General features: G+C 41.6%; 2 protein-coding genes across 3 annotated transcripts in view; one reads left to right on the top strand and one right to left on the bottom strand.

Moving 5' to 3' along the window:
* Positions 1 to 1,777: 1,777 nt before the first annotated feature.
* LOC148902061 (fatty acid-binding protein, intestinal-like) lies at positions 1,778 to 4,135 on the top strand. Its single transcript, XM_088990264.1, has 4 exons — positions 1,778 to 1,986; positions 2,288 to 2,460; positions 3,168 to 3,275; positions 3,374 to 4,135. Exons 1-4 carry the CDS (start codon positions 1,920 to 1,922, stop codon positions 3,422 to 3,424), a joined length of 399 nt encoding a protein of 132 aa, XP_088846390.1. The 5' UTR covers positions 1,778 to 1,919; the 3' UTR covers positions 3,425 to 4,135.
* A 3,395-nt stretch (positions 4,136 to 7,530) lies between these two features.
* Positions 7,531 to 14,495, bottom strand: part of LOC148902060 (RNA-binding protein with multiple splicing-like) — a 35,286-nt gene continuing 28,321 nt past the window's right edge. The window contains exons 7-9 of one of the 2 annotated variants that reach the window (XR_016114233.1): positions 13,700 to 13,763; positions 9,999 to 10,126; positions 7,531 to 7,543 (exon numbers count right to left, since the gene is read on the bottom strand). Coding sequence is in view for 1 of the 2 variants with exons in the window: in XM_088990263.1 (XP_088846389.1) it covers positions 13,701 to 13,763 (63 nt within the window). In the remaining variant the exon portion in view is untranslated. Of the gene's footprint in view, positions 7,544 to 9,993; positions 10,127 to 13,693; positions 13,764 to 14,495 lie in introns of those variants that run through there. The other variant, XM_088990263.1, reaches the window with a different exon arrangement.

Below are 14,495 nucleotides of genomic sequence, written 5' to 3'. Positions count from 1 at the left end.
CTAACAAAATGGGTAGCCTGAAGACCATTAGTAAAAAAATATTTGTTATGACACATTAAAAGCAAGCAGTGTGTACAAAATAAGCACACAATTCGTGATAACAACGTACTAAGCCTAGCGAAGCAACAAATTAGTGTCGCAACATTTATGTACGCTTTGTCAGGCCCCCAAAAATCCACTGGTGTCAAATTGCATAACTTGTTTTTGCCGCCCTCAAGTGGCCAACGTAAATACTGCACCTTAAATACAAATTCTCATTGAGCAAGAAAAGCAATTTTGCCAGAGTGACAGTCATCCGTTGCTAAGCAAAAGGTATGTAACAGTTACAAAAGGCAGACAGGAACAAGTCCAAAAATATGACCCTCCATTTTGCAAGTACTCTGTATTTAATATAAAAACCGCAAATAACGACTTAAATGATTGCCAAGGCATGTTGACAAGTGATTTGCTGTCGTCACTTAAATTAACCATCACCACTTAACCCTAAAACTCAAATCTGAACCCTGCTTGACCTCTCATAGGTAACCTAAAAACTCAACTCCAAACCTCGACTGTCATCCGAAACCACGGGTGTCAAAGTCAGGGCCGGCGGGCCAAATTTGGCCCACCATTTCATTCTATTCGGTCCATGAAAGCAAGTCAAACTTGTAAAATTACATGACGCTTGTTAAAGTCCAAACTAAAATGTCAGATTGTCCCATTAACTCATGCACTGCCATACTCGTGCCCACTCGAGTGCCAGGGTTTTTGTCATTGTTACTGGAATTCCAAGTTTTAGGACTTCATAAACATTCAATACAGCGTTAGAAACCTTACACTCTCTTTTTTCATCAGAAAAAAAGACTTAATTCCTAAGTTATATGGTCTGGAGTTATATGATCCTGAAATCATCCTGAGGATGGCTGTTCGAAACGCAATGCCATACATGCATATTGGTTTATATAGCGCTTTAACAACAGCTTAAGTTGGAACAAAGCGCTAACATGGGAAAACAGGAAATGCTGCCCCTTGTGGAAAAGAAATTACATTGCCAGAGGCAATGGCCAGCACTTTATCGGCACCCAAGTGTGAAAAAACAAAGTCCGAACAAATTCGGGAATGGCTCTCCACGTCATATTTTCAATTCCCGAATAAATTTGGGAATGGCAGTGAATGAGTTAACCACAATAACAGGACAGGTAACATCCGACTTATGACCGAGTTCCGTTCCGACCAAACGGTCGTAAGTCAAAATGGTTGTAAGTCGAAATCCATTCAAAATGTTGAATAGAGGCTAAATGACTCGCAAACTCCCCCTCTTAAAATGTTAAAAATAAGGTGTGGGGGGTCGTGGTCGTAAGTCGAGCCGGTCGTAAGTCAGATGTTACCTGTATGTATTTTTTATTTCAAATTTGAAAACTAGTGACAGAGGAAACTGTAACTTCAATGTGCCCCCCAAAGCATAACTTGGGACCACTCACAATTAGCGTGGCTATGTTTGCTCTGGGTCACGACAAGCTGGAATCACGCCAGTCCGAGTCGTCGGCGTGGGATCTGGACTCATTTCCATGCCGGGCACAAACGCCGTTTGAAAAGGCCTTGCGAGGAACAAAAAAGGGGAAAGTGACGTGTTGGGGAGCGGGGGGCGCAGTTGACTGACTGCCCCCCCACCCCCCATACAACAGCCCACCCTTGTCCTCCATTTCTACTTTCCCGAGAACAGTACCGCAGTGTTCCGGGAGGGAGATTTATCGGCGTCCCCTCGCGCTCGGGGCCCGGCGAACATAAAGGAGCGCATCACGCGAGGGCAGAGGGGGGGTAACACGGACGTGGGGGCGCAGCGGCGGGTGTATATAAACGGAGACGGGCGCGCATTCCCGATCCCAAGGTCTCACTTGCACGACGTCACCCCCGCTTGCCCGTTGCCCCGGATCGCAGCCATGGCCTTCGACGGAACTTGGAAAGTGGAACGCAGTGAAAACTACGACGCCTTCATGGAACAAATGGGTGAGTGGAGACTATTTGAAAATCTTCTGGAACATTTGGGGTACGAGGTCAAGACCTCAGCGGGGTCAGCGGTGCCCAATTTATGACGCCAATCTGATTCTTCCATGTTGAGATATCAGTGCATGAGAATGAAAACAACTGCTTTGACAGGCCACGGTTTGATTCGCCTGTGAGCACTCACTCTCACAGTGGCGCAGCCCTCCCTCTTGCAGAACAGACCTCCTCTCCTCTCTACATCTCTTTGAGTAAGCTCCAAAAAGTGTTTGTTTTTTTTTTTTTTTTTTGTATGTGTTTAATGTAGGTATCAACGTAATGAAGCGCAAATTGGCGGAGCACGACAACCTCAAGATCAGCATTCAGCAGACAGGAAATGATTTTCACATCAAGGAATCTAGCACCTTCCGCACCAAAGATATCCACTTTACACTCGGGACTCCCTTCGACTACAGTCTGGCTGATGGCACCGAGGTCTCGGTGAGTTGCTTAATCAACTATTAACACGAGTATTTGTTTTTGTACAATTCGTGAGTATGGAGTGTGGACCCATTCATGGACCCTAATTGAGACCTACAATGACAATTCAGCTCTTTAAACCTTTCTGGGAAAAAAATCCCACCACTCGTGCATATTAGTACACCAGGGGTGTCAAATTCATTTTTTGCTGTGGGTTACGGTTTCCTCTCGGGGGCCATTATGAATTTGGGGAAGCCATTATTAGAATGTTTCATCCCCTCCACATATTACATAAAGAACACACAAGTTGACGAATGATTAGTTTTCAAATCTAAAGGCAAGATTAATGATACTGTGATTTACATATGACAATTTGAAATTTGGGTTCGGATTTTGGCAAGCATCATGGCAATTGACATGATAGATTTGCTTTCGCGGGCCGAATAAAATGATGTGCAGGGCCAGATTTGGCCCCGGGCCTTGACTTCGACACCTGTGTAGAACACAATTCCCTAATGAATGCTGTGCTGCGGTTGCAACACCACTGGCCCAGTGCTAAAGCACTATTAGATTCCTTGTGTCTACTTGAGGCACAAGTACACGTTAGTTCTTGTACTGTCACTCAGAGTTATCTCTGCCTTGAGAGTACACAAGGCATGGACAGAAAAAAATATGGTCGAAATGGATACTCATCTGACTGGGAAGTTTGGGACTCATGTGTCCATCAGGGTACGTGGGAGATGGAGGGTGACATGCTGAAAGGCAAATTTACACGAAAGGACAACAACAAGGTGCTGACCACCACCAGGATTCTGCTGGGAGGAGAACTCGTGCAGGTGTGTGTGGGTCACGCATACTTCGGAAAACGCAAAATACAGTAACTAGTTGTCGATTTTTCAGGTATTTAAACGTTTCCTTTCTCACTCCCCTGCAGAGCTATAACTACGAGGGTGTGGATGCCAAGAGAATCTTTAAGAAGCAGTAGCTTTCCTGCTGTTTTTTTAACCTATCTTTCTTGAACTTTATATTTTCTAATACTAAGCATCATTATATTAGTGGACAATAAGGCAATACGATTAACATTTTATATCGAAAAGAGTCATTTTAAATCATTACGTGTGTTCAAGGATTTTAAATAAATAACATTTTTATTAAAAAGCGTATTGGTAGTTTGTTATTGGAGTGTTGACTAACTTCTTATTACAGCAACTGTCCACTTGGGGGCAGCAAATTGTTCTCTAATTCGTGTCCATGTTATTTGTGGATTTCAATACCTATAAATGTATTATTCTTTTTCCTGGCATGCATTTAGATTAAATGTAGCAGTCGGCTTTGAATATTCATTTGTGGTTAATTTCATGTGGAATTATTCAAACAAGGACCGACGCGCTTTGAAAATATATAGACGCAAATCGTCCCTTGGACCACCAGATGGTGCTGTCCAATACCTGATGGTGTGACACGCACAACAGTTCACGCGCGCAAGCACACGCACACTAGCACTCTTGCACACGCCGCCTGACAAAAGCAACTCTGGGGGTTGGGATCACGTCGATCTTTAATGGCAAATGGCCTGAAATGTCTTCATTGAACATTTGCATAAAACCTTAATTTTTTTTTGTTGTTGTTGACAAACAATACTAGCCTTATATGCAGCTAGCAACAACGTATACACAAACAAGCACATACTATACCATATTAGAAAAACACCCCAGTGGCATTCGTTTTCTTTTTGTTCGTTTTTTAGCAGAATTTCACAGTGAATTATGTAGTATTTATACAGTATATGATACATACAGTACAGTAGGTTCCAATCCGTCAGATATAACACACACACCCACACATACAAATGAATATACAATAATACTTACATTGAATTATATAACTGGGAAAACAACACCCATAAAATACGCACGCACACACTTTATAAATACTTGGAAAGAAAGAACAAAACGGCATGAAAAAAATGCCTTATAAATGGAAGAAAAAATCTTGGATCGGATGCTATTGTGCATATTAATGATTGTTAAACATCAACTAGTCTGATAAGAAGGTGTATTTGGGCCACATAAAAAAATAGCCGAATATATGCCATATAAACAACTTGATGTACACGGAAATGTCAAAAAAGATAATTTGGGCCAAAATTAAGTCGGAACATACTATGAAGGAAAATATATAACTTTTCACAACATTACGACTTTTTCACAGTACTTTATTGTACTATTTCTTTATGCTGGTCTTAATTTATTTATAACAAAACTTTTGCTTTTCTGCTATTTTAGAAATGTATTAACGGGATATTGTGACAAATACAATGTAACTTATTGCCGTTACCATTCCAGACTTTTTTTACGTGGCCTTTTTGAGTCATTTTCTTTCTGGTGTGGTCCAAATATGCCTTCCGAATTACTACGCTAGCTAATGGCAAAGATTGTTTACGAAAACGACATGTCAAAATTTGTATGTCAAAATGTGACGTGTACGAAATTTTTGTGATGGACGTTGCTGCGGCAGACTCGGCTGCCTCCTTAAAGGACAACCGACGTCACTTTTTTGTTTCCTAACTGACATCAGAAAAACTTTTATAGCATCTAAAATACCCAAAACACACAGTATGATATTTTTAGTCAAATGTAAAACACCAATAAAAATGACTTGTGTCTAAAAAGTACTTCAATTTGAAACCGGAAGTGGCCAGTTTCAGAAGGTCCCGCCCCCGTGTTCGTGGTGTCACGGCAAGACATCTTGCCTTGCTCGACAATCAAAATAATGGCTTCAGATTCAGAGAATATGCTTTCTTGTTACTCATCCAGTTATGAATATGATTCAAATAGTTCTGAAGAGGAAAGCATACATGTTTGCAATCGATGAAAGAATGTATTCCATGCCATTTTGAGGTATCTGGGGGCAGGAAATGTAGCACAAAAAGAGGCAGAAAATGGCGACAAAGCTCCTGTAAGGAATTCATCAGCCAGTTTCCACAGGCTGATTAATTGCTTACATGGAGCTTTGTCGCCCTCTTCTGCCTCTTTTTGGTCCTACATGACGTTTTCAGACCAAAGTACAGCAAAATGCATTGACGTGATGGAAGGACTGCTACAATGTGTCCTTTTTTCGGTCAGGGGCATTCCTTCAGTGACGTCACGTACGGACTCGTCACCAACTCAAAAACAAGACTTGCGGAATATTACGCGCGTGTCTTAAAACGTAAAATATAGCTATATGCGGTGGAATCTTTGTAAAATACACTCAGTAGAAGTCATTTGAAGCCATTTTACAAATTATGGACACAACTTGTCGGGAGACGTCGGTCGTCCTTCAAAGATGTACGTTTCAATACAGAAAAGTAGTTTGGCTGCCTAAAAATAGACAAAAGGAGACTTCAAGTCAGCGCCCTTAACAAAAGAAGAAAGAAAAAAAAACCATCCGATTGAGGACTTGATGAAAGGCGTCAGAAAGAGAAAAAAATTGCACGATCCGAGCTCTCTCAGCTCCAGTGTACAAAATGAAATGCCTTTTTGCTAATTATAGCCGTGTATTGCCGTCTCGAAAAAGACACACTTGCGTCAAACACGAGCACGCCAACAGTACGGCTTTGGTATGGCACTCTCTCTTCCGCAAAAAAAAAAGCCATGGCGTTAACTTCAGAGGTCAAACAAACAAATGAGTTTCATGTTGAACTAGGCGCAAGTAATCTATCAGCATTTGATTTGGACTACCGAGAAGATGACAGCCCGAAAAAGAAAATCAGAATCATAAATTAAAAAAAACTCATAATTTGTTCGATTGTCAAATGAAGTCCTAATATTGTGAGAGGGAAACGTGTAATTTTACGAGCATAACAAACAAAAAGTCAAAAAAACAATTTTGACCTTATATTCCGAGCACAATCAACACGTCTTTATATTTATGGGTGAAAAATATGAAATGAGTTTTAGGAACACAAATAATGTAGTAAATGTGTCCTGTTGTGATGAAATTCCATCGTCCCCCCCCCCTCCAATAATAGCACAAAATTTAGTTATGTTTTGATTGGGGGAAATATTGAACCTCCTTATATGCGGTGTGATGAAATTGAAACTTTCATTGCATCAAGATGACTAGCGTATTTTCCACACTATGAGGTGCACCAAAAAGCCTTCAATTTTTTACTTATTCTTTTATGTTTAAAAACTTTCCTTAACAAGGAGCCACATTACAGTATAGACAAAAACACATTCCAAATGGATTATCGTGCAAACTGGAAGATGGTTGCCCTGACTACCCTTCTTCTACTTTCCAGTGAAAAATCCTTTTTTTACCCTCTTAAAAAAACACAAGGAAGAAGCAACGATAGTTCACAAGGCGCATTAATCCACCTGGATTGTACCTAATCGTGCGCCATGGGATTCTGCTTTTCTGGTTAAGGGAAGCCATTTAAAAAGAGAAAAAAAACTTGAACAAGGTTATAAAAATGATTTTTCGGCAAATTCACCTGCTGGCGGATTGCAGAGGAATTTATGAGAAGATGTAATGCAAACTCTACGCTTTGATTTTCGTAAAATGTTACCAATTCTCTTTAAATTTGACAAGCAACAGTAACGTGATTACACGTTTTTCCCCCCTCACAGTATAAAAACTTTTCACATGGTAACAACTGTGAATAATTTGTTCATTTGATGCATCATAATTCCACGCCAGGCCAACATGAATCCTTCTAAAATGCTTATAAAAATACCTCTCTTAAAAAACAAGTATTTTTGGGGCGGGGGGGTGGACAGGACAACTTTTTGTCTCAATATCATGCTTTGAATAATCCTACAAACATGAATAAGATATATGGACTACTAATCGTATAATAACGTCTTCATCTTGACCATCCGGGCAGCGCTTTAGCCACACGCCCGTGCATATGAGCGCACATCTCCTTGCATACTTGTAAACAAAGCGGGGCGGGGGTCTCGGTGGGGTGGGGGGTGTTGGGGGTACCTTTGGCGGAGGTGTAGCCAGAGCGCCGCCAGGATATCTTGAGTCTGTAACGGTATTTAAAAAAGAACAAAAAGTGGGCAGGGGGTGGGTTCTCGATGTGTGATGGAGGCGGGTGTCTGGTGGGTCCTCGGGCCTGCGAGAAACAGTGAGGGGGGGGGGGGGGGGCAAAAAGAAGCAGGTGAAGTTGCTATGGCGACACTCATAAAAGCACACGGAGGGGAGTATGACGACAGCAAGCTCAAAAGCGGCGGGGTGAAGCATGGAAGGGAAATAAACCTTTTGCCATCATTAAAACCAAACACGTTAGAATTTTGATTTTTTTTTTCTCCAAATCCACAATTTACAACATGACTTTTTGGTGGGGGATGGAAGACCGACATTTGGGGGATATTCTAACATTATTTCATGACATTATCATGATTATGTTCACATCATATTTTCTTTCTGGGGTCAGGGAATGGTTAAAATGTTGACTTTATTCATGATAACATGGCAACTTTTTTCTGGTAATATTACTTTTCCCTTCTTGCCAAGTTATGACTCTATTCGGGATGCAGGTATCGAGCCCCGGTACTAAAGTAAGCCCAGAGGCTGAATTATTAAAAAGTGGAGTATTGATAAGCTCTGCAAATGGTCTTCCAGAAATTACTCTAATACGTTTTTGATTTATTTAGACCAGCGCTGGCCAACTGGGGTCTTTGAAGACCCCAATCCAGCCTGTTTTAAATGTCGGCCTCCTCTCGACACACCAGATACAAATGAAATCTAGGAGAAGCCCGAGGATGATCCAGATTTCTTTTAAATCAGGTGTGATGGAGAAGGGCAAATTAGCGTTTTGATTGGATTGGATTTGCCTTTATTAGTCTCTCAGTGGAGAAATTTACATTTCACAGCAGCAAAGTTATGAAAGAAATGAAAGTAGAAAAGCAAAACACAGGAGCTGCTGGAAAGGCAGCCACTCTCGTGGCGCATGTCTTGAAGTTTATTATGTTTGTTAAAGTCATTATAAGTGCCTTGTATGCTGGGTCCGAGAGGACAATAATTTCATCTGTGCTGTATGTCATGCATATTAGCATATTTGACAATAAAGCCGACTTTGACTTTGATTGAACATGTTCCAAATAAGAATTCTTATTTGTCTTTTCAAAGGACAAAAAATATAATGCCCCCCCCCCCCCCCAAAAAAAAAAAAGATTAATTCTGTTGTCACATTATGTACCGTATTTTCTGATGTATAAGGCGCACCGGAGTATACGGCACATCCCCACTGAATGGTGTATTTTCAAACTTTTTCCATATATAAGGCGCATTGGACCATAAGGCGCACCTTCAATGAATGAAAACGTTTTCCAAACATAATATAGAAATATATAAAAGTTTCCAAATATAAGGCACATCACATTATAAGGCCAGGTTATGCACTACTTCTTCCAGGGGGGAGAAATGTCGTGGCTGCTGACAGCCGTTGCGAGACCTGTTGTGGCTCGGTATTACCTCGCATAAAAGGCGCACCTGCGTAAAAGGCGCAAGGTCAGCTTTTGAAGAAAATCAAGGCTTTTGGGTGCGCCTTATACACCGGAAAATATGGTAAATGCCCGCTTTTTAAAAAAAATACTTTTGACTGCGAGGGTTTAAGGTATGTCATCAAATATTGGAAAATGTAGGAGACCTTTTTACTCATGAATGTATTATTTTTGTAATGTTTTTAATTTTTTTAACTTTACTAATGTTGCATTTCTTATTTTTTAATGTATTATTATTGTTTTAAATGTTTTTATTTTATTAATTGTAGTAATTTGTTAGTTTATTTCTGGTAATTTGTTAATTTAGTAATTTATAAATGTATCTGTTTATTGATTTATTGTTTGGTTGATTAATTGATTAACTCACTCACTGCCAGACGTGCAAAAATGTGTCCACTCCTGTGCCAGGGTTTTTGTCAATGTCCCTCGAATTCCAAGATCCACAGAATATTGAGTTTTATAACTACATAAACATTCAATGCAGCATAAGAAACCTTAGACGCTCTCCTTTCATCAGAAATAAAGAGTTAATTCCTAAATGATGTGGGTGTGGAGTTATATAAGATTAAAATGAGGGCGGCTGTCCAAAATACAATGCAATACAAACATTGGTTTATATAGCGCTTTAACAACAGCTGAAGCTGTAACAAAGCGCTAACGTGGACAAAAGGCGTGGAAGGGAAAAAAAAACATTGCCAGAGGTCTGGCCAGCGCATTATCGGCCTCCAAGCAAGAAAAAATAAAATCCTAACTAATTCACGAATGGCGCTCCACATCATGCTTTTCAGTTATCGAATAAATTTGTGGATGGCAGTGAATGAGTAACACATTAAATGTGTTAGTTTGTTTGCTTGTTTATTTTTATCCAGAAAGTTTGATCAAAATACCAACAACAGCCTTGAGAGCTTCCACTATTGACATACTTTGAAATTCGTAACACCAGAGTACACCCCTGCCGCCGCCAAGTGAATGAAGCCGCCCGCAGGGCAGAGAAGAAAGAAGGTGTGAGCTTCACACCTTTTGTCGTTGTCCGTTAGCATCAGCGGACGCTAGCTATACGCTTACCGACGGTTCGCTGCTACCGCAGCCGCAGTCACTCCTCCCAGGAGGGCAGGGGTGGTCAAACCGGAGTGGAGCGGCAAGTCAGCGACGCCCGTCACAGCCGGCCGAACGCACCATCACACATCAGGAACCTGAGGAACGCACGGACAGATGTTTACAGCCGAGGTGGCGGGATAGACACTTGCGTGCCGAGACTCTCGTCGTTTTCAGTTAGCCACACACCGCGTATCCCAGACTCCAGTCTTAGTTTGCAGTTGACCACAACAAAAAAACAAACATTATTTATGTATTTTAATAAGAACGTTAGATTTTTTTTGTGTCATGTTACAAGATAAATATTGATTGGCAACCGCGTCAGATGACGTACGCGGCGCAGTTGCATGCTGCAATATTGCATTTTATTGATTTCGATCTTGAACTGCGAGTGGATTGAATATGGTAAGACCGAGGTTCCAAAATTCAGCGGGTCTTTGGGCCCGCCAGGGAAATCCTACGAGGCAGGAAAGAATGAGATTTAAGAGACACGGCTGGCCAAGCTAATGCCCGCCGGCACGCGTTCAATCAAGGGTGAGCGAATCGACGAGAACCCGACGCTCTGCTTCGCTGATGCGACGCCCGTAACTTTTCCTGAGACCGCCCCGATTTGTTCCAGCTGACGCGGCCAAGGTTAAAGACTGGGTTGATCATTGAACACGTCGGCGCGCATTTGGGATCGCTTTAGCGATTTGCCGGCTTAATGTGTTACAAGCAAGAATTTGCAGCCGGGTGCAAGACGTGAGATCTGTATGCCGTCAATGAGTGCGAAGGGTTTTGTCGTTTTGCCTCCACTCATACAAACACGGTTCATTGTTGTTTCTGCACCGAGCTAGCGTTGATCAAGACTGCACGAAGCTCTGCATAAAGGTTAACAATTAGGCACGCAGGCTAATAAAGGTCAGCGCGCCTTGGCAAAAGTTGTGGTATTTGTTTTTTATGGCCTGCCCTATGAATGGAATTCAGATTTTTTTTTAAATACTACAAAAAACTTAAAATCCACCGTTACAAATAAACTCATGAAAAAAAACATTGAGTGGTAAAGTACATGCGCGCAGTCTGCTGGCGTTAGTTGAGGTTTCAGGGCCAATGTCGGCATTTGTAACATCAAATTGTTTCATCTCGGAATTTGACGAAACTGGTGATTACTATACGTTTAAGTGAAATTTGTAAGACAAATGAAGAAGAGGGTTCCTCTGAGTGAAAAACAATAAATAAATAAATAACCAGGTAAGTAAATAAATACATAACCGGGTATGTCAATAAATAAACGAGTGAATAAATAAATAATAAATAAATAACCAGGTATGTAAATAAATAATCGGGTATGTAAATAAATAAATAAATAGGTAAATAAATAACCAGGTATGTAAGTAAATAAATAAATAAATAAATAAATACATGAAATGAATCAATCAATAAATACTGTAAATAAACAAAGAAATAAATAACCAGGTAAGTAAATAAATGATAAATAAATGGTTAAGAAAATAAATAAATAATAAATACATAAATAATCAGGTATGTAAATAAATAATCAGGTGTGTAAATAACAAAAAAATATAACCAGGTATGTAAATAAATAATCAGGAATATAAATAACAAAATAACTAATACATATATAACCAGGTTTGTAAGTAAATAAATGAATGAATAAATAAAATGAATAAATAAATAACTGGATAAGTAAGTAAATAAATGATAAATACAATCGCAAGTATGTAAATAAATAAATAGATAAATAACTGGGTATATAAGTAAAAACAAAAACAAATAAATAAATACATTGTGTAACAATACAAAAAAAATACGTAACCTGACATGTTATTTTTACATTAATTTTCCAAATGCTTGCATGGCAATTCTGACCGGACGTGGCATTATGACAGATTTTCATTGTTGGGAAATCTTGTCTTGTAGCTCAGACCAAGACAGTGACAAGGAATATTACTCTCGAGATGGTGTTGCAATCTGTTGCTAGGGCCACGAGCGAGGATGGGTAAAGCAAAAGCGGAGGCGGTGGGGGTACAGGTAAAGAGTATGGAAATGGTTTGTTTTCTGGAAATAGAAAAATTTGGTTTTTTGCCACTTCCAGTTGAATAAAACCAATCGGTGGCCTCCACCTGGACAACACTATTTGGAATAGAATGGGTTGGGGGGAGGGGGGGGGCAAAGCCCCAGTAATCCGGAGAAAAGCCCTTAGGCCTCGCCTGTGTTTCTCACGTAACGGCAATAGGCGGCCGGCGATGAATGCGGGCCAGCTGACAAGTCTCTGGCTGCTGGAACGCAGACACGGGGACAGCGGGCCTGGATTTGAGCGTTACATGTCAATGTGGGGGGAAGACAGGGGGAGGCAGGGAACAAAACACCGCTTCCTTATTAGAAAGGGGCCCCAGCTGGAACCAGTGATGGGAGTTGGTCCAACATTGTGCGGGAATCACCGCTTCTACATAAAAAAAAAATCCTTGGGGCCAGCGGTCAGACGACATCCAGTATATCGATGAGAAGGCTTCTTCAGCCGTCATCTGTACAAAAGTGAAGGTTTCGGACGTTTCGCCTCCTATCCAAGAGGCTTCGTCAGCGAACTAAAGTCTGACTGGTCGTATCGGCCCCATTTATATATCCCTAATGTCCAGACCTGGTGGCGCCGGACACAGCTATGATAGGTCCCTACTCTCAGGTTGGGGGGGCGGGACCCCTCCCTGTGGAGAAGGTGAAGAAACCTTCTCATCGATGGACCACTCCTGTACGACTGAGAGCTTACACAGACGACATCCAGTATACGAGTATCGCTCTATATTTGACAAGACCCCCTACCGCCCTCCGCCACCCCCACCCCGCGCTTGCTCCCACCGTCATGTTTTGTCAAACGGAAAATGCGGATTACCTTTCCCTTCAGTTGACTAGGCATTCATGTCCGCTATGAGGTCGTCTTTGAAGGCACCCGCGTGCCGCTGAGGCACGCATGTCAAATACAATTCGCCTTGGCAAACAGCGGCGCACCATGGGGGTCGGTCCTGTTCTTGTCACAAGGCGCCGCGGTGGCCACTTCACTCGAGTCGTTTCATCGACTTTGATCACAAGGGGATTTACGGAGACACTTTTGATTGCTTTTATTTGTTTTTGGAATTTTTCATATTGTTTAATTAACCCTTTCAGCGATAGCGGTGACTACAGTGAACAGCTTATCGAGCTATCAGGTTCCAGGGTTCATAAGATTTGTTTGTTAATGTTTTTTGTTAAATTCCTATACCAAGTGAGGCCTAGCAAATCATGTTTTTTTAACAGCAAGCCAAGTCATACGCAATTATTGTTATTTGAAGACTTTTGGAGATTCCATTGAATAATTAGCAGTGATGCTAACATCGCTAACGCCACCCGGGTTAAGTTGAAATGTGAATGTTTCAAATTTGTGGGGTTCAAATGGGTTCAGTAAATGTTAGCTTCTATGCTAACCGCTAGCTTTTCATGTCTTTCATGGCAGAAGGGGTTCCGGTGACACCCCAAAGGAAATTTCTTGAACATCAACACCCCATTGCAAGCTAAAACAGCAGCACTTACACACTCAGGTGTATTTGATGGAGTCAAAGACAGATATGTACAATAATCGCGTCGAAAACAACTTGCCCGTGCCAGCCCGACGCAAACGCGTGCGTGGTACTCACACATACTTCAGCAGAACTGCCTCGACTTCCATCCCTGAGGAGTTCCATCGGCAGGTGGGAGCCAGCGGATCTTAAAAAATAAAATAACAATAAGAAACATTGAGCGTCTGAGACGTCAGCACCTTCAAATGCATTTCTCCAGCTGTCATCATCTGGCGCCGCCGCCGTCGAATCACACGTATGGAAATGCGCGCAAAGATAAAAGGGCTCGCGGAATAAATAGCGAAGGCCCGTCAGTGCTAAAAATACGCTTGATGCGGCTTAAGCTGAGAACGACTGGGCGGAAGGCGCGCCAACCCCGACAGCTTCATGGGAAGAAATTGTCAGGGATCAATAATGAACTCTCGTGCGGAGTCGCGCTGGAGCGTTGTAGATTAAAGGCACTTGATAAACAGGATAAACGGCTGGCAGGAGGCGAATATGAAAAAAAGGGTGGAGGATGGTTTCACAAAGTAGCTAAATTGATGATGAAAACTGTAGATGTCACGCCCTAATTAGTTAGCAGTTGCCACTTCACCTCCACCACATCAGGAATTAGCGAATACGAGTTTTCAAACACAGAGCACCTTTTCAACTGTGTTGCTAATCAAAACAGCAGCACCTACCGCAAATAGATGCTTCCTTTTTTCCCGTATTCATTAGTGTGTGATCAATCGAGTCTTAAGATGAGGAAAAATAAATGGCTTCTTTTTCTGGGCTTCGCATGGTGTGAACCAGACATATCCAAAGTCCGGCCTGGGGGCCAAGTGCGGCCCGTGGTCAATTTTCATCCGTCCCGCAGCCTCCATCATCAAATTAATAA

The sequence above is a fragment of the Hippocampus bargibanti genome, linkage group LG02 (genome assembly GCF_051943395.1).
Source record: "Hippocampus bargibanti isolate YZ-2025 linkage group LG02, ASM5194339v1, whole genome shotgun sequence".
NCBI classification, from domain to species: domain Eukaryota; kingdom Metazoa; phylum Chordata; class Actinopteri; order Syngnathiformes; family Syngnathidae; genus Hippocampus; species Hippocampus bargibanti.
Note: the sequence above shows the minus strand (reverse complement) of the source record. Positions and strands in the feature narration are given on the sequence as shown.